Source organism: Hippoglossus stenolepis, chromosome 3, assembly GCF_022539355.2.
Source record: "Hippoglossus stenolepis isolate QCI-W04-F060 chromosome 3, HSTE1.2, whole genome shotgun sequence".
Lineage (NCBI taxonomy): Eukaryota > Metazoa > Chordata > Actinopteri > Pleuronectiformes > Pleuronectidae > Hippoglossus > Hippoglossus stenolepis.
Window position 1 is genome coordinate 23,378,521 of NC_061485.1, and position 21,220 is coordinate 23,399,740.

A 21,220-nucleotide genomic window follows, 5' to 3' on the forward strand; every position below is an offset into this window, starting at 1 on the left:
AGCAAACAAACATGGAGAGGATACCCAACAAACAAGCCCAATCTGTTTTCTCAGCTGTGAGCGCTGCATGCTGGGGGATGTGTGACCGCTTCAGTTCACGGAGGTGTGTGTGTGTGTGTGTGTGTGTGTGTGTGTGTGTGTGTGTGTTGTGTGTGTGTGTGTGTGTGTGTGTGTGTGTGTGTGTGAGTGTTAATGTCTGAATATGCCTGTGCATTTTAGTTTTTTTCAAACAGTGTTTATTCATGTGTGTCCTTTCTATCTGTGGATTTGTGTGTGCACGTGCCTGAATACTTTATCATATTTCCATATGTGTGCGTGTCTCTGTATTCCTGTGTTTGTGTGTGTTTGTGTGCTCCATGGAGGAATTGGAAATATGACCTGAGGGCCTAGAAGAGTGTATGTGCGTTGCAGACAAATGTATATGTGTGAGCAGACATTGGTATTCTGACAGGTTAGTTTTATTATGACTTGACCAACACCCGAGGTGGATTACAGTTTGTATTTGACCCATTAGGTGTCTTTCACCAACATACACCCCAACTTCATCTTCCAGGAGAACCTTGAGGAGCACCTTGAGGAGCACCTTGAGGAGAACCTTGAGGAGCACCTTGAGGAGCACCGAGGCAATACTGAGCGGAATTTTGTACATGGTTCCCTCTCTGCTGCTATAATGTGCTTGGCTCTTGCTGCTGTTGCTAAATACATGTACCTACCTACAGAATGTAAAAGTAGAGATGATTTTCAAATTACTGTTACCGTTAACACCTCTAATGGATTCATCAAGTATTTTCCAGTATTTTCCAATCAGAAATACTGCTGTAATCTTTAGGATTTTTTAGCCACACTAGTGATAGCACAGGCGGATGTCAACCAGCTGACCCTACTATATACCTAGAGAATTAGATGGATTTCTATTAAAAACTTGATAAAGATATTCAAGGTTTTTAGGATATTAATTCCATTCACTCTTATGATGCTCAGATTTTTCCTCTTGCTTAGCGCAACCAGCAGGTCAAAGTTTTCACTTAGTCTGTGGGTTGTCAACAATTGCTGGATGTTATTGAACAAAAACATAGTCACATACCTCATCTCCAGATAACGTACTCTACTGGCTTTAATGATTTCCTGACGCTTCAGCAAGAACCATTACCAAGTCAAAAACTTTAATAGTGCAAAACTTTGGTTTATGAGCAAATGCCCACGAAGCTAATTGCATTACCATCGTTTGTCTTTAATGCTAATTAGCAAATGTTAGCATACGGACATAATCAACTGACTAAGGAAGATTACGGTTCGGTACCTCGGTTTAGTTTTTGGTGCTGCGAAAAACAAGAAATCAAATTAAACTGCTTCTTTTTCTTGAACAGACTATGAGAGTCATTCTTACAGTCTGTAATACTGCTGCAACTAGCTGCAACCTACTAATAGAAAAGTACAATTACAAAAGTGAATCAATATAAATATTCTCTCAAATACATAACAGATTAAAAAATAAATATCCGTTCAGGTGCAAAAAAATGTACTGTTTGTAAACTTTACTGTACATCACATGAGCAGCGTTCAGCCTCATGCTAAGACTGAGGACCACAGACTTGATCTCAAATTAAAAAAACATAATATCCTTTAAAGCTCTAGTAGTCTTTTACTTTTATTTAACTTGTATGTATTAAAAAGGGACAGTGTAGGCTACATTAATTAATATGAGCACAATGGTTCATATAAGTGTACCAGAGTCTCTTATACTGATACTCGATTATACCGCATATCCGCTGCTAAAAAAACACCTATGACATTTGTTATTGCTTTGGTGTTAGCAAGAGGCTGCTTAAATACCATAGGGAGTTGGCTTTGCACTGCTTTCTTGATGCAGAGTTTCAAATTAAGGTCCGCAGGCTAAATTTGTTCAGTTCACATGCATGCTGAACCAAATGGCCCCAACTAGTGATCTCTTAGTCCAAGAGAAATAAGCAATATTATGATTTTTCTCTATTTCCAAATTTTACTTTTAACAATGTTCATTTGCAAGAAATTCAACACAAATGTCCAAGGTGTTTGTGATCAGTGCATCAGTGTAAAACATACACACACTCACTAAACTCTGAAGTTGATGGATTCATGCAAACATAAATGAAAAAATAAATAAAATTATATATCACAGACGCTCTCATCTTGCTCAATTCTCCACGTGCCCTGCTGACTCCGTCTGACAAAAGAGAAGCTCAGGCTAAACACCCACTCTCCTCACCTCGCAGATCACTTCCCCCCGGTGCTAGTCTGACAGAAACAGCAGCCTCGTCTCTCTTTTCACTTGAACCAAAAACTAACAAGCAAAGTTTGGCCTGCGAGAGCACAGCAGTGGTGGGAACTTCTTGTCAAGTTGAAAGAAAGTAAGCACTGGACTAAATTTCCCCTGGGTCAAACACTGCCTACATTCTCCCACACTAAATCATACATCACATCACAAGCAACATGGGTCCGCGGGAGCCTAAACATTAGCCACATTAGACTTGAAGTGCCCTCAACCCAACATGCTGTTTTTACTACAGGCAGTGTCAAATAAGAACTGTTTACCGAGCGGCTGTCCTTTCCCAGGGACCCACATCCTACCAGCTTTATTGATCCCAATTTGCTGTTTGGGAGTAAGAGCAGGTACGGAAATAAACACTCACAGCAGAGTCCAGAGCCTGAACGAAGCAAGTGAGGTAACAAGAGGCTCATATGACATTAAATACAACACACACACACACACACACACACACACACACACACACATGCAAACACACAGAAGAGTAAGAGACAAACCAAGGAAGAGAGGCAATCATCTAGAGCTTGGTGTTTGTTTATAGTCACTGCACGTAGGTTTTGTGTGTGCGTATGTGTGTGTGTGTGTGTGCAAACATGGTGGCGTTTATAATGTGTGCAGACTCCTGAGAGTGTGCGCTGACAGACACTGAAGATCCACTTTCCTTTATTCTATCCTTCCTCCGAGACAGGAGCACACTTCTGAATTAGCTCTATCAGCAGCGCAGCCATCTATCATGCTGACAGTCACACGGGCGTTGACACCAGCACTCAGTGCGAGTGGAGGTGTCCCTGCTGATATACACTGAAAACTATAATGTGTATATATTAACCAATGGCCTGGCGTTAACACGAGTCTCATGTGGTCTGCATATTTAATTCACGCTGCCACAGGGCTGCTTAACCCAAGGTTCCAGAGGGGCCTGACCTCAACTCAACTCCCAAGCTTCCTCTGTGTGTGTGTGTGTGTGTGTGTGTGTGTGTGTGTGTGTGGGGTGGGGAATGGGCCATAAGAAGGCTAACCATACAGCTGTCAGCCTACACCTTTGAACACCACAGCTGCAGAGTGCACAAGGTGAGCACTCTACAATGTGTGCAGGGGGTGGCAAAGTAATACAGTGCAGCAGTACATAAAGGAAAAGTGAGAGACACACACACACACACACACACACACACACACACACACACACACACACACACACACACACACACGGAAGAAGGGACACAAACACACAATACAATCACTTTCAATGCACACACACACACACACACACACACACACACATGCACGCACACACTGGAAGCTGCACCTGCTCATTAGCTCCGATGGAAAGAACAAAGGCAACAGATTTCTTGCACTCCACCTTGGCTCTCTCTCTCTTTGTCTCTGTTCTATCGCTCCTGTGCTAAACTGTGCAGTTAAATCTCCATCTACTGTAAACGGCAGCTGAAGTGGTCTTGTGTTTTCTCAAGGTTTTTCCTTAACTCATGTCTGGCTGTGGAATCAGTCAGAGCCTGGCGAGACACTGGCACTGTGTGGAGGCTAACGGAGAAGTAAGTCCTCCCAATGCGCTCCGACTCGAGCCCGTGTTTCGACGGACAGCATTAGTGTTGGTAGGAAAGGTAGATGGGGGAAGAGGAAAGGCGAGGCACATTTTTCACAGGGATAAGCATAAATGGATCTGGAGGGAAGCAGAAACCAGACAAGACAAACAGTGATTTCGGGCTTACATGGAAGGAGGCTCTCTCCTCTCTGTCCAGGGGTTGGGTGACAAACATGTTGCCGCTGATGGGATCTATGTTGTAGATGCCACTCGGGGGCTGATCGGCTCCCGCTCCTGTGATGCTGTAGCGGATGCCGACATCCTTATCCTGATCTGAGCGGATCTGAAGACACAGAAACAGAGAAACACGTTGAAAAAGATAAGAAAGTTTTCACTCCTGGCTTTACAGGTTTTCAACAAAGGGCACAAATTGTTCAGAGCAGTTTAAGGGACACAAATTGTCAAAAAAAATCATGTGGAATAAAACGTTTGAGAACGTACAGACAGTACATTGGATTCTTGAAAGATACGTTGATGATAACATTTCCATTGTAAGCTTTTCTTTGACACGTTGAACCCACAGGCTGAAGAAGAAAATAGAAAATTGCACAATGTGCAGCGAGGCAAATAGATTCCACTGTCAGAGGATTTTATCTGACCTGTTGAGTTTTTGGTTTACTTTCACGGCAGTTTCTCAGCAGACCTTGACTAAGTGTGAAAAGACATTATTGCAGCTATGAAGGTCTCTGTCTGGATGATGTGAAACTGATTCATGATGTGATTCTCATCTACAAAGTGTCTGACTTGACTTTCATATTTAAGTGTTCCTGCTACATCTTTAACTTATTTCACACAGAATGAAAATGAGAAAGACTGTTATATTTTACACATTTCTATTTGAATGCCTCCTCTGCCACAGCTATGAAATCATTAACACTTGAGCTCAGCACCTTGCTGACTTTAAAGAAAACGAAAGGATAAAAGACTGTACAGTGGCATGGATTTTCAATGGGCTGCAATGATTCGACTGTGACACTGTGCTGTTTCAGTGATGATGGAACTGAGAGTGTTACCATTATAAAGCAGGCACAGACAGCCTCTCACCTCTGCACCAAGCTTCAAAAGTATCACCTGGATACAATAGGTGCTTGGGGGTAGATTTTACTCATATATTCATTTCATTAATAATGGAAGTGTCTGTATAGGTGTTGAAGGCCATAGTTTGAGATTGTGGGACATGTGGGGTGAGGAGATCGATACACTCTCATGTCTGTACAGTAAACATGGAGCCACTATTCTAAGCTGAGGTAACCAGCTTAGAATAGTCAGAACCTTCAAACAGCTAACAAAAATACAAATAACTAGACCAAAATGTACTCAAGTAAAGTCAGAACAAAGTCCCAATTGTGAAGAAAATTGTAATAAAGTCATATTATTACAGCCTTTATTCTCAAAATTTCAGATTTGTTCCCCTTCAAGTGGCTTGAACACTTGGTCGTAAGTATTTGCTTTTGAATCTACTTCAAGTATTAAAAGTGAAAGTACTTGCTGAGTGAGCCTAGTCCCTAATGCAACAATCTACTATACTACTACACACCAGTGATGCTGCTAAGAGGCGGGGTCTAATGTTACCTGTCCGCTCTGATTGGATAAGTGGATTAATTCCCCTCTCACTATTGATAACTTTTAAAAAATACATAAAAACAATATAAACATGCAACCCAATGCATTGTAAAAATGTAGTGGAGTAGGAAGTACAGATATTTGCTGATATATGTAATAAATGTTGCTTAGGTAAAGTACAGATACATGAAACTGTACTTGAGTACAGTAATAAAGTAAATGTATTTTGTTAAATCCCACCACTGTTGACTCACAAACCATGAACACACACGTCAAGACAAATTCATATTACTGTGCACTTTTGTTTAATTTGTCTGTTTAATTACAGCACACCACTGCTAGTGAATTCAGTAATTACATGGACCCTTGCTTCTAATGTTCCCTAAGCTTAAGAACAGGATCTGAATAAGATACTGAATAAAATTAATTGTAAAAAAAATTCAGCTTCAGCTATTTTGGCTGTGATGCCTAAATAATCAAACAATGCTGCAGCTCCTTCTTCGGGATCATGAAGTTGTAAACTACACATTATTATATGCAGAACTTTGCTGTTTTCTCATTTCAAACCCCAGAAATCATCCCATGGCTACACTGAGGATTGGTCCAGTACAATACAGCTTGGTATAAATTGTTAACTATGATGCGATTACTGTGTTTATATTTAATCACTGAAATTACACGAATCATTTTCAAATAACAGCACTTAGTGACTCACTAAACCCACTGTTGGCTGTTTTTCTTTTTGAAAAATAATAAATATCAATATCAATTATTAAAATAGCAGCTGATTAATCTTTAGTTGTCACTAGTGTTAAACAAACGATTTGTTGATCCTGGACCAGTTTATTGTCTCTTTCAGTGCCAAATATCCTCATGTCGTCTTTTCTCCGATTTCACCTTCAGCTTCTGAAAGGCACTGAGTTGAGTGTTGTTGTTTTTTTTTAGTTGGGACCGAATCATCACTATGGTTACAAGTCAGAGGTAATGATCACAGAGTCAAAAGGAGAAAAAAACAGAAAAGGTCTTTTTTTTCTTTCTCTTGCCTTCCTATGCAATTTCCCTAGTCTGTGGGGCTGCAGATCATGCATGAAAATGGAATTACTTCATCCGTTCAGCAATGACGCGGCTTCTGCATAAAACATCTCTCTGTTTGAACATGATACCCTCCCTCTTAATATCCACCACAGTCTCCTCACACCCACGGTGAAGCACTCCACTGTGAGCTTTCACACCCGCAATTTATATTTCACACCAGATCCGGTGGATCCTGTTGGCTCAGGTGTAATGTACAGTATTGTATAATCCAATCTATCAATGCACTGTTGTACTTGGTATACATCTAATCACTGTAGCATGACAATGATACTGCAAGACTAATTGCATGTATTATTCACAGCGCCCACCATCTGCCAATCAAAGGGGGATGAAGCTATATTATAAATAATAACATAATTTGATCATTCACCCTCATCATTGGTGTCATCTGTTTGGATAACAGATACATAATGTGGAGCAGAACAGATGGATCATGCATTTCAGTAACAAGAGTATGCCTGAGAAATCCTCTGTCTTATCTGTGCAGGAGACAAACATTGTTAGGCTTCACTGTTCAAAACAACAAGAAATGAAGTGAGGCTCACCATGAAGAGATCCATCTGCTCCAGTTGCAGAGACATGCAAAATAAAAAATAAAAAAAAGCTCCGCCACCCTGCATCTGCTATTTCTGCATTTAAGGATTTCTTGAGTGCATAACAGTTGGCCTGTGACCGTGTGTGTGTGTGTGTGGTGAAATGTTTGACAGGTAAGAGATTCTCTATGTGCAGACCAAAGCACGGATCAAAAGGACCAGCTCAGTTCAATAATTCACAAGGCCGTCATGCGGCAAAAACACACATGAAATTTTCACCTGCCACGGGTTTCTGCTTGAGCGTCCGGACATGTGCGCGGTTGCGTGTCTGAGTGTGTGTGTGTGTGTTGAGTGAGATTTGTCTCTTGAACTGGAACTTCAAAGCCAGCCGAGTGTAGTTGGTGTAATAGCCCCGAGAGGAGACAAAGGAGCTTTTACATGTCATACGGCCTGTGCTTCCACAACTGCTTAAAATTCCACATCAAGGCCACCTGAGACCCGATGTCACATTCACCAGTGTCTCTTAATGAAGAGTCTTCATATCAATAAATTGAATAAATGAAGAAGAGACGCTGCTCGGAGTCCAGGGAATCCCATGAGTGACAACGGCTCAATTGAGCCATTTGAATTGAATGCTTATGATGAAAGCTTGGATTTATTTTCTCCCCCTCTCCTTTCTCTCCCTCTCTTTCTCTCCATCTATTGCCATCTTTCACTCTCCCGCTCACTTTAGTACCTCCTGGCAGATAGAATGGCTACAAATCACACCAAAAATAGCAGAGCGAGTCGGATGCAAAGGACTTAACTAGCTGTCTCTCTTCGTCAGATCAGACCAGACATCAGATAAGTGACCTATTTGTAGCTCTTTGACTATGATTTCCTTGATTACTGACAACTGCTGGGATCCTGTGGGACAAGCTATCAGCGTGAGAAGAAAAGATGGAGAAGGATGGAGGCAAGGAGACACGGGGAGCAAAAACAATGGGGAGTTGGGGCAAAATGAGATGAAGAATTAGCGTTCTATTAAAACTCCTCAGGGTGACGCACGGCATGAAAACTGATAGAGGGAACGGAACGGAAAGGAATACATTTCCATTTATTGAGCGTAGCAGCCGGCTGCCTAATTAGCACACTGTGAAGTTTTACTCTGTCCAAATCTCATTAAATTGATCCAACCCTCTATGATCACCCTATTTGCATTGATAGCGTGATGCCGACATAAACAGGGATTAATCTGCCGCTTATTTGATGGTACTCTTTTCATCCATTCACATGTTGGACTTGTTTTGGAGCAAAAATGAACAAAACAGCATTCTGAGAAGCAAAGAACGATCACGTGTGCAGCTGTGGTTCCACGGCTGTATTCTGCTTCCAGCCAACAACAATCATTCAACCAGGAAGTCATTAAAGGACAGTGTGCTGCAGGCACCCATGGGATCATTAAGGGTTACTGTCTGCAATGGGCTAATGTCACACAATAAATGAGAATCTGTGTACTACACTCTTCGATAGCCTCTTGCCTTGTCTCTATGGTGTTGTCCTTTGACACAGCTCTCTCTCACTCTTCATTTTATAACTTTTTATGGGCTCTGTCACCTTTCTTTGCCTTTAAGACACATCAAACAACTCCCACTGGTTATAGCTACAGCAGGAAACCAGGGGTTCATGCAGTAGACCCGCTTATTCATTCAACGCAATCTACAAACACTCCCCGACACTATCAGAGGAAAATGCTGCTTGTTCTTTACCACTGATGATCACGTCTTTAAATCGATCTAAAGCCCAAGGGGACCGTATGGTATTGTATGAAAATATCACACGTGGATGTAAAGTGCAGGTGAATTAGTCTCCTACTGTCTGGAAATAAGAAGATTCATGACTGCAAATACAGCCAGTTCAACTAGACCATGTCCATTTAACCTGCTATGTAAAGGTCAAATCTTTAAATATCAACTTTAGAGTCTGATCGATAGGAAGCATTTGAAAAGGCTTCAGGGAAAATACTCTGACTCTGACTTTTGACTCGAATCAACAATAATATTACAGATTGTGTTAAGCTTATTGAGTTGTGAAAATCTCAACTGAAATTATGTTGAAACAATTAATTAGTTTATGAGAGGTAATGATTACAATACACTTACTTTGGAGCACAAACATAATCATTTAAGTTGATCGCACATAAAATTGTAAATCCAATTAGCAAATAATCGGTTCATTAATTTAGTTTTTAATTTATGAAAGTTCAAATTGAAAGCATAAGTTTCAGCGTAAAAAAAATTGAAAATTAGTTACAGAATAGAAAACAACAGAGAGGTGCAATTAAATAAAGGCATAAAAATATGGTTGCATCTATCTTGATCACTGGTTTAATGCAACACCAGGTAAACATTGCAAGCGTCAGTGCCATGTTGCCTGACCAACAGGTGCATGCTGGGACTGGCTATGTGCTAAAATATTAAAGGTGCACCCTTCACCTGTTGCTTCTTCAGTGAGGTGTGCATCGACTTTTTGTTGTTTTTGACTATCAGCGTTGAGATTGCAGAGCTCACTCAGCTCAGTGTTTGAGAACTGGGTGAGCTCTGCAGTGAGACAGAGAGGCTGTATTTTACACAGAGGATGAACGAGCAGAGAAGTTGGATTTATAGCAGATTGGACCTCACAGAGTGATGTTCAGACAGGTGAGTGCAACCAATGACTGATTGTTGTATCTAGAGCATCAAGAACTGTGTTACGCAATAGCATTTAGTCAACTGCAGCTGCTGTGGAGATTAATGTTGTTTTTATATCTCTGCCTTTCCTGCTGCTTTGTTCTGCTGTTAATAATATAAGAAGTGACAGGCTATTTGATTAATGTAGCTGAATATATACATGAAATGTGTTTCTATTATTTTGTCCACCCCATTTGGGTATCAATCAAAGTAGGTTAAATAACAGGAGCACTTCACTATAATGCAGTACAGCTCAACACCTCCACAAACTACATCCTCCAGAATGACCAAACAGTTGAATCAGCAACTCTCTGGAACAACTCCAATAAAGACTGATCATTATAACCTTCACAAGGTGGAGGATTTTTTGCAGGGCTGTTGTATTAGGACTGTATTAGTTATAGCTCGGTGTGCCGTATAAAAAATGAATGTATATCTGTAATTATCAGTTGTACACACAGGCTGCAAAGTGCCAGACTGGAATTTATCGGTTGTTGTTAACGCTGTTCTCACCTGAAAACAAATATGTGCTTTGAAATTCATGTCTATGTACGCCTGGTAGCCTTCATATTGTTATCATGCAACATTAATATCACCACACATGTTTTTTTACATCGCCCTTTTATAAATGTAATGTATTGATGTATATTTTAACTGACTCCTTTAGCTCTTTGTGGGAACATTTTTAGTAAAAAATCATTTTTATATTTGTTACACTTGAGTAAATTTTATTTAAGTATTTAAGTTAAGTACTTTTACTTGAATGGAAGTTTCCTGTACTCCTTCCATCCCTAAAAAAACACTTGAGTCAACATAAACCTGCAGTGCTTCCAGTGACGAGGAAACAGAATTAATTAGAGGCCTTCGCTGTGATTAACATTGTTTTTATTATTTTGAGAAGAAACAAACATGGGTTCCTTCTGTATTTTAATAAATGTAATAACTTGATACTGGCAAAACTATTCTGTTGTTAACTATTTACTTATTTTGTTACTATTTATTTATATATCAACAAGAAAATATTATTTACTATTCTATATTTTCATTATTGGTCTATTTCCAGTAAAATCATGCATGGTGTTTTTGAGTTTATCGACAAATGTGTTTTGTTTGACCACAAGTAAGAAGTCATGTTCATAGATTATTCGCATTTAAAATTCCACTGTCTTTTTCCCCCATTATTCATGAGTTGATATTGTTATGTGTTAATATAATGTGTTAGGCAATTCACCTCATTACACACATGCTTCATGCTTACAAACACAGCTATCACAGATCTCCACAAAATCTGCAACTTTTTTCTGTTCTGCTTTACACAATCATTTAAATTGCCTTTAAATACTGTGCTGCTAATACATTTTGGTACTTTGAGATGGGTCAAATTCGAGGCATATATTAAAAAACCAAGTCACAGTCTGGTGCAAGGGATATCAGTTCATACGTTTCAAGGCTGGTTAATATGCAGTAGATAAATGCAGTAAAGGCAAACTGAGATGAATAAGGGGAGGAAGTGATGCCAACCACTCAGGGCACAGACTGGCTATGACTGAACCCTTCTGGCAGCCTCTCAGTCACGCTTAAGCTGTCATAGCTGTCAAACATAATTAAGAGAGCGTCTGCCAAATATCTGGATGCCTTTAATAGAAACTACCTACTGACTGGATGCCTCACACACTTAGAGGCCTGTTTTTCTTTGAGACTGTCTCCCACTCTGAGCCCACTGCATGTAAGACAAACAATAGTGGTGATGATCGCATCATCATCGCGTCATTCGGTCCAAAATTTGAATAATGAGAGAAACAGTTCTGAGTCAGGATTAGTTTCAGGTTTCTGTTGAAGCAACTGATGGTCGTCTCTTCGTGTAGAACCACTTTAAGCGGCGAGCAATCAATAAATCTCGGACTTTTTTGAAAATAAGGTTTAAAAGATAACCAGATCTAATTTGCTCGATGTTGCTCCTCCTCTTCCTTGTAGATTCCCCTCAAGTCAATTCCAAGTCATTTCAGCTGCAAGCTCCTGTGTCTTATTTTTACTCTGCATTAGACTACTATACTTGTTATGCTGCTGCTTGTCGACTTGGGGCATTGCTGGCAAGCTATTTAGTAGTTTTCAAACACGGCCTCAGCTTTTTGTAGATTTTCACAGCAGATTCAAAGCAGGTCTGGCAACTTCGTTTTAGATTTAAAGAGAGAAAATGACACCATCATGCTGGAATAGACTAAATCTACTATCTTGAATGGTTTTGCTGCTGGGGTTAAAATATTCCGATCTAACAATAAACCTCATGGGGATGCTGGAATGGCTGCTAACATAAGTCAGTGTGAATGGGTGAGTTGCTATGTTAAACAGCATTATCAAAAGGATCTGTGCATCTGAAAGCGACACATGCATCCTTGAAAATTGCTGCGTTTGATAATGTCTCATCTTTCCCTGCTGTTCCACACTATCTGTTTTCCCTTTGTTGAACATGAGGGAAATGGCAAAACTACATGCTTTTTAACTTCCTCTTAAATTTCAGTTTTGCATTTCTTTGATCCCTCCTGCTGTGCGCTTGTCACTCTTCAAAGCTGATGTGCCCTACTTTTGATGGGGGAGAGGAATTCAAATAGTCTGATAGGCCATCCACACAAACCTCAGACAAAATTACATAGGAGGAAATAGGAAGCAGAGGATGGAAGAAAAAGAGAGATATTTTTCCAATTAGGGAAAATATGTTTTTCAATCTTTCCTTCCTGTAAAATACATCTAGAATTACCTCCATGTGGTTTGATGCCCCCACCAATCTTAAGCTGCTTAAAGACATGCACTGAACTCCAGATAATCTCCTGACATTCTCCGGAGGGCCCGAGTTTCCGAGTGAGAGGCTCCAGAGTTTCGTCGGCCAGCCCCCGGGTAAAAACTCAGAAGAATGTCTGAATGAGCCGAGTGAGAAGACAGCAGGAGGTCCTCAGCAGGATTCACCTCGCGCGAGTGGGCGTGAATGAAAGAAACAAAAGGAATATAAATATCTCAGGACGAAAAAGTGGTGCCATACCAGAAAAACGACGCAGACGAAGATGTCAAGAGAGTTTTTTGGGGATATGGGTTAACGCCGGTGTTGATGTGTTATAAGCCAAAACATGTGATCTCTGCAGTGGAATTAATACGTACATCCTGCCTCTGCTTGCTGCACCAGCTCTCACCTGAATCCTGCAGAGATTTCTCTGTTGTGAACGTGTCTGAGCGGAAAATCTCCAAGCTGTATTGTTCATGTGTGAAAGAGAAGGTCCAAACCCATCTGTGCGGACATCCTCCGGATGTCTGAAAATGGCATACTTCTAATCAGCTCATCTTTTATTCTAAATGGAGGTTTGTGTGGGTTATAATGAAATTCCTACCAGGTGTTCCTGATGTATCATGTTCACATGAATGGGATGGATGTACGAACAACAGCGCAGAGGCATAATAACAACCTTAGACGAGATAGTGTAGCGATAAAGAGCAGTAAAACCTGTCAGTTTAGCGACATCATGAGAAGGGAATGGTGCGGATGGTTTTAAAAATAGTCACATAGGAGGTCTGTGAGAGAGAAGCTGCAGAGAGCTCAGGTTTAATATCTCTCAAGTGAGAGCCACTGACAGCCACTGTCGCACACAGTTATCCCTGATACTCATAAAGAACAGCTGCGTCTGCGGCAGGCAGGCTACTCCATTATGGATCGGGAACTAAATGGGGAATGAACCAAGCTCCATGCAGCTCTGAAGTATATTTTTTTCCCCTCTACCTTATGCACCCTACTTTTCATTTGGTTTTCTCTGTCTGTGTTTGTGCTGCCATATCAGTTTGCCCACCTCCTCCTATCTCTCACTCTCCTGCACTCCCTCTCTCCTGTCGTGGGAAGGAGACACTGAGCGTACCATCAATTTAACGTGCAAGAGTCCCCACCTGAGGAAGGTTTGTCTGCTTTGCTTCAGACACTGTTATTCAGCCGTTCTCCTCCACTTTCTAACACGGTCAATTTAATTAAATCCTTTCATTTCCTGAGGCCTCCTGAGGTAATGTTTCTGCAAAGTGGATTTGGATTCAGAGATAATAAAGTACGATTTTTTTTTTCTTGACAATTTAGGGAAACAAAGCTGAAACCTTTTTGGGGCTGATGTTTTTCTCCCTCTAGAGGAGCCGTTTTAATATGATGTATAAGAGAAAAAGACAATCCAGTTATAGGTGAGTGTGAAAAACAGGGAAGACGCATTGGAAGAAAACATCTGAGAAAGCAGAGGCATTGTCAAGCAGTATGTCTTTTAATGAAGAGCAGGAAGCATTCTGAATGCCGGCAGCATCCGATAAATAAGCTTCAGATGAAAGCTTTTGGCTCTTTTAAAAAGCAGATATAAAGTCTGGTCTTGGAGGAGAGATTTCTTTTATCCTAAGCTCATAAGGCTCACAGATATCTTGAGGTTGCTTCTCAAATATTTGACCAAAAACCTTTTTGACATTTTTATCTTACACTCAAATACCCTCCATCTCCATCCTGTACGTCATTCATCATTACTCACGAGAGAGAGGAAAGGGTCCTGCAGCTTTAACATTTTGTATCTGCTCAAAAATAGATTATAAGCTTTCTCAAGCTGGCACGTGTACTTGCACGTCATTGCCTCCACCTCAGACCATTAACCAGACAGAGGAATGAAATGTAGGATTGGAAAAAAAGGGGGCAATTAGCAGGAGAACAAATATTAATGGAAGTTAAGAAGTGACTCACAAACCCAATTACGGCATTAGCCAGGCAATTTAGATGAGCTCTGCGAGAGTCGAGAATCCTGTTGAAATGTACCAGCGGTCTCTCTGCATTAACAATGGCATTAATTCCCCTGATTCACAGTGCAGGAGAAGAATAGAGAAAATGCAGCCATTCTGTCTCCCTTATAAAGAGAGGGGAGAGCCACATTACCTGATTCTGGGAATGGGATGGAGGAGGCAGAGACTGACGCTCTTGTTCTTACCCGCCCCAAACAGGCCACAGACCCCTGGGGAGATTCAGCTTGTTAAATAGCTCCATTCTCCTCCTCTCCCCAACAAGGACAATAGGTAAACCATACTACAGGTCTACTATCTACAGATAATTATTGTGAAGACATGATTGGCTGCAGGAAAGCTGACTTAAGGGAAATAACGAGACACAAAGACTTATAGCGATATGAATGGAGTTATAGATGGAGGGAGGGGGCAGTGCCGAGTTTTCTGCTGCTCTTGCACATTTCCACTCAACCTTCTGCGATTGTCAAATTGCATCCCTCAACCCAAGCTTCTGCCACACGCTCCCATAGGAGGCATGCGACCCTGACAGCCTGGCCAATCAGCTGCACCCTGAGGCCAGTTGAATGCCCTCCTGGCATGCCTAAGGCAAGCGAGGTCCAACCAATCAGTTCGAGCCTGGTCTTGAAAGAAGAACCACGTTTGGCTCAGGGAGCAGCTAAGGCTGCCAATGAGAGTCCAGAGGGGAGTTTGAGTGGCTCAGACGGAGGCTGCCAGAGGGGTCAGTGTGGACGAGGGCAGACTGACAGTTATTTAGTAAGAGGCTGAGCTCTGTGTCACTCACAACAGCACTCGGGCTTTGTACTACTGGGTCGGCTCTAATGGGACTGTCACCTTCTAATTGTCCAACTGGGGATGGTAAAGTAACAAACAGACACAAATGTGCACAGATACACAAAGACACATAAAGACACGGACTCGCACAAACATACCCCCACAGACATGAACCGGCGACCAAAACACAGTGTGCACAAATACTCCTGTTATGCTGCAGGAGATTTGTGTTTCTTAGAAAATTCTCACAAAGGCAGGAACAGGTTGACTAGTTCACACTATAGACGATCTTCATCCTGATTTGCCAGTCGCCAACAAGTTTTGACAAAAGCCAGCGATCGGCGTTCGATCGGAAGTTGCATATTCCTGAGTGAACTCTTCAAGACGCAAATAAAGAGTCTCACAGACGAATTGCAGACATGTCACAGACTCGGCAACGACTCCAGCCAATCAGAGGGTAGGACGGAGTGAAAGCGTAGGCAAAAAGGGTCAAGGTATTTAGTGGCGAGGTGCCGAGCCACTCTATTATTACAACAGTAATGTCCGTTGAAGCGTTTCTTCATCATCTTTAGCAGGATGACACAGAAGAGCGGGAGGATCACTGGATTGTCTCTTATTATGCGTATTTCCGTGACTAAACAAAGTTTGGAGTCGGGGGTTTCTCCTGGTGAAAGATCATGCAGTGTGTGACCCCTGTCACCAGGCAGTTAAGTAGTATGAACTCACATTGACTCTCGATCACTACAGAGATTGTGTAGTTTGAACTGTCTTTGAAAGTCATGTAGTGTGAACTCGGATGATAATAATAACAATAAAACATTTTTGTTTCACAAACCGCACTGCTTCCCTAACCCCCCCTTCAAAGGTACGACCTAGAAGAAGACTGAGGCAGGAGAGGTATTTTGCCAGGAGGAGCTGGGTTAGACGGTACATTCTCATCATGAAAAAGTAAAACGTGTGGAACAAGATTAGAAAAGAGTTTTATTCCTGGAGACCTTGTTGTTATTGTTAATGATTCCGCACCAAGAAACTCCTGGATTCTAGGACGCTCTCCGAGGATGGTGTCAGGATGAAAGGGAGCGCAGCGTGCCCCAGAAACCTTTAAACCCCAACGAGACGTCAACAAACTCTTTCTGCACCTTGAAGCTGTAGACTAGACTGAATTTCTATCACAGACAGATGTTGCACATAGATTTGAGGAATGGAGCTGAGTATTATGACGACTATACAGACTGAGCATTGAGGTATTATGAGCATGAACCGATACTTAATGGCTCTATTGATATGAACTGTTAAGAGTTATTAGGGTCATTTTAAGGTAGTGGAATGGCTGTGGCTGTTTAAATGATAATCTTTACCTGCTGTCGATAACAAGTGGAGATTACATTGCTTAAGACATTTGATGTGGTTCAATAGAGAAGCTATAAAAGCTTTGACCTCATCGTATCACCTATAACGTTTCTGTGTTTGCTGTTGGATTCAACTATCAATTAAATAGACAACACATTGATTAGGAGGCAGTGCTTTGTACAGCAACCCTAGCAACAAAAGCACGACTTCAAACCAATTAAACATCACATCTTCGCTGGTGTGCAGTCAAAATGCTTCTGTTTTCAGATTTTCACACTGCTAACATGCGACACAACACACAGATACCACGTAAGTTCTGGAATGAAGGAGCAAATGTTTCGCCATTTTTGTAACTTTGCCCTTAATCCTGACACCCTTGGTCAGGATATAAGCTGACAGCCACTGTTATTCCGTTTAGACAGCGCTTACAGTCATAACATGCGATGTAAATGCCACACATTGTTTTTGGTGTACTGCTTAAAGTTAGAGAGAGAAACTTAAATAAAGCCCCAGGCGACAACTGCAGCTTAGAGTAGTAGTAGAGGAATAATTCAGTTTGGGGAAGAAGTGGATTGTGCGAGCGTTAAATAAAGGTTTATTTTGCTGTTGTTCTTCATACATTACTATTTAATGGAAGGAATGTAAAACAGCATGTTTAAAAAAGAGAAATAAGATTCCTAGATCTGGCAATTTATCTGAATCTCCTTCAAAATTGTACAGGTTCTGTTTTGAATCATGCCCCACCATATTTTAAGTAATCCTGTTGAGACACGGATACTTGGGATACTTACGGTGTAAGTTCTGCCCTGTACTTTATGTACCCATACACACGTTCATATTCACACATACAAACTAGACACAAAGTATTTGAATGCACTGGGTTGCAATAAAACTGCAGACAAAACAAGCCGATCCAAACAGCTTATTACAAACTCATTATGTGCTGTAATGAAATACACTGTGCAATATGAGGTGGTAAATAAACCAGCGTGTTTTCATTTTAGGTAGCAAATAGCACTACAGTCATTACAATGTCATTGAGCTAACTTGCCCCCCCACACACGTATATGGTGTATATTACATATATTACATTATATATATACTTTAGCTGTAAGTAAAGGAAATTAGAGAAGCAACAAAAAGCCACACACGCTCTTTCTGTCTCCGAAGTACGAGTAAAGTTTCCATCTACACAAGTTCACCTGAGTGGTGGAGAACTGAACCATTTGTTTTTCTTTGTGTGCTTTTGTTTGTTTCTGATAAAACCATCGAAATGAGGGGCCTGTAGATCCTCCGACTGTGACTCATTCCACTCAAAACTGTATCGCATTATACTAGCCGTGAGTAATGGCCTATTCGAAATAATGAGGTGAACCAAATCACACTGAGATGCACTCTAATAAGCCAGATCACCTATTCACCTTGAGTCCTTCATTTTTCTTCAAGAATGTGAATGTGTGATGAAACCATCATTACAGATAGAGATATCATTACCATTTCATTTCGCTCTGTGGAAAGGGCACAAAGTCACGCCAAGAGGAAACAGCGAAAGCAGATATGTTTCTTTAGTCTGTCCCCTGGCTGCATATTAAAATACCCATTTGCAATACACTTAGTTATGTCCAGCTTGTATTGTTCCATTCCTTGTCCTAACTGTGGGTCAAAGAGGGAGCCAGTGTTTTGAGGCCTGGTTAAATGAAAGGAGAATCTTTTCTCTCCCATATTCGGACTGCTTTCCATCAGTTTTGCCTCATTGGTCTGAGTGTAGGTGCTGCAGGAGACGGTTGAGATGAGGGTGCCACAAATGGCCTGAAACTAATGTTGGCCTCCCTCACCCTCTAGATTTACAGCGCTCCCCAAAGACTCTGCATTTTTTTTCTTTTCGTTTTTTTTTTCAATTTCAGTCCATCCCCGTCTCTCCCTTTTCCATCTCCCACCCTCGCTGCTTTTCAGTTTCTCAAAAGGAGCCGCTGTTGCCATCTACCTCAGTGTCCATTGTCCAGTGTCCATGCTGTTTTTTAACCTCTCCATTTCCACTGCACTTACATCTGTCATGTCAAATCATTTGACGGCCAAAGAATATTCCATTTGAGCACAAAGGTAAATCAATGCCATCACGCTGCATTACTTGTGGTTCTCCAAGAGTGAAATGCACATGTCAAGGTAAAAATGGCCAGCAGAGGAATGGAGCTCTTGCACGCTATGGGTTTCTGTGTGTGTGTGTGTGTGAGAGAGAGAGAGAGAGAGAGAGAGAGAGAGAGAGAGAGAGAGAGAGAGAGAGAGAGAGAGCTTTTCTTGTGTGTCTCAAAGTGAAAGTAGCTTTCAGAAGGTGTATACGAATATTACTATCTGAGCCAGAGGTCTGTGAGGACAAGGCTGGTGTGAATGTCAGAATCAAACTGAACATGTAACAAATAGCATCATGTATACAATAAAGTCACAATAAATGGCCGAATTGATTAATACATTCATTAATTATTCAAAATACCATACGCAGTTTAACCATACTTTTATTATATTTTTAAAGATGGATGATGTGTCTCCACTTCCTCCCACTTTCCAATGAAGCCAAAATATCCGGGATATGAATGCCACCATTTTACACATTTTGAGTCAGAGACCATAGTAGCGATCAGGGGATGGAGCCGTGGTATCATGGTTTCCCAGATACACATACTCGACCAATCATAAGTCAGTCTCTGCTGTCTATCCTGATGTTTCACCCAGTTTTTATAGCGTTAAATAACTAATAAAAACTAACCTCACCAGAAAAATTGACACTTCAACAGATGCGATAATAACTACCCAATATGACCAATTCTTTAGAAAACAACCCATGTATTTGACATTTAACGTGACTATTTTGTTTGGCCCATGTCCCATCCACTAACATAGTCGAGGCGGGGTTTATGACCAATACTGCCACCCACCACCAGGGGGCGACCATCTTTACATACAGCAGGGGTGTCCAAACTACGGCCCGCGGGCCAACTGCGGCCCGCCATACATTTTTAATTGGCCCGTATCAAAGTCTAAAAATATAATGGACTATGGCCCACTGTATTGCACTTCTTAGTTTAAACACTAGGTGGCGCTATTGTCTTGAACAAGGCAGCGTCTCCACAAAGCAAGCAATCGAAGAAAAAATTTGCTCAGGGTCAACAGAAATGCCGGAACCGAAGAGACGCAAGATTGCAAGCGAGTGCAGAAAATTTCAGACTCGGTGGAAAAATTAATATTTTTTCATAGAAACCAAGGGGAAGTGTGTTTGTTTGATTTGCAATGAGAGTGTTGCCGTGATGAAAGAGTACAATGTCGACGGCATTATGAAACGAAACATCAGACCTTCACGCCCTACACTGGCGCCGAGGAAAGAGAAGGTAAAGCAAATGGCAGCTAGCCTGCTAACGCAGCAACAGTTTTTCCGTGCTAACAAAGCTCAAGAAAATGCAACAATAGCCAGTTCTGAAGTATATCCGTATAAGCTCCGTCTCTTCGAGTCACAACTGCGCAACTTCAATGTAGCGCACTTCCCCACGCTGACCGAAATCAAATGCGCATTTCCAAATGCCAAGCTCTCTGCAAAAATGGGAGAATATGTGTCTGTGATCACATCTCTCATGACAGAATTCAGTCAGCGCTTCCAAGATTTTTCTGTCATTGAGAAGGAAATCACACTGTTTGCGGCTCCGTTTTCAATGGATGCAGAAGAAGTGGAGGAGAGTCTGCAATTAGAACTGATCGAAATTCAGTGTGATGATTCTCTGAAGAATCAGCATCACTGCTCCCACTGAGCGCAACATTCTTCCCATTACAGGTGAGTTAAAAATATACACACAGTTTTCATTTGTTAATAAGCCCAATTACTTAATAAATTCAGTCAATTAAAGTTGATGACAATTTTTAACAAACGTTAGTTGATGTGTTAACAAGCCCAATCATTTATTTGTGTAATAAGCTTGAAATATCCACATCCCCTATTTCTCTTCTTGTCTCTCCCTTCATACAGGACAATGAAGGGGGATCAGCACCCTAAGAACCAATCTGAGGCTGTCACTGAGAGAATGACCTGCCAACCTTTTTGTAAAAAATAAAATGAAAATCTACTAATGGAGAGCTTTGATGGAGGCTTTTTTTTCTTCAAACATGTTCAATTATCAAATGTAATTTACCTGCATTTGATTGATTTTGCCAATATTAGTGCATGAGAAGTGAGGCAGTATACCTCACGTCTAGTGAGTGGCCCAGTCCTTCGTATATTTTTCTGTATGTGGCCCTCGGGAAAAAAAGTTTGGACACCCCTGACATACAGTCTCTGGTTATTACATACAGATAAATCAGCAGCAAGGCTTTTATCCTGTATGAGTGACAGGCTCTGTCAGTATAACTGGGATTAATCAAACGTCCCACAGCAGCAGGCTCACTGTGCATTAGCCTCTCACTGAGTCCAACAGAGAACAAGCAGCGGCCTATCACACACCTCTCTGGGCGTGTCATT

At 41.3% G+C, this 21,220-nt stretch overlaps 1 protein-coding gene across 3 annotated transcripts in view; it reads right to left on the bottom strand.

Moving 5' to 3' along the window:
- Positions 1-21,220, bottom strand: part of cdh4 (cadherin 4, type 1, R-cadherin (retinal)) — a 210,489-nt gene that overhangs the window by 42,878 nt on the left and 146,391 nt on the right. For all 3 annotated transcript variants that reach the window (XM_035152798.2, XM_035152795.2, XM_035152796.2), the window contains exon 6: positions 4,033-4,188. In XM_035152798.2, coding sequence (XP_035008689.1) covers positions 4,033-4,188 — 156 coding nt within the window. The remainder of the gene's footprint in view (positions 1-4,032; positions 4,189-21,220) is intronic.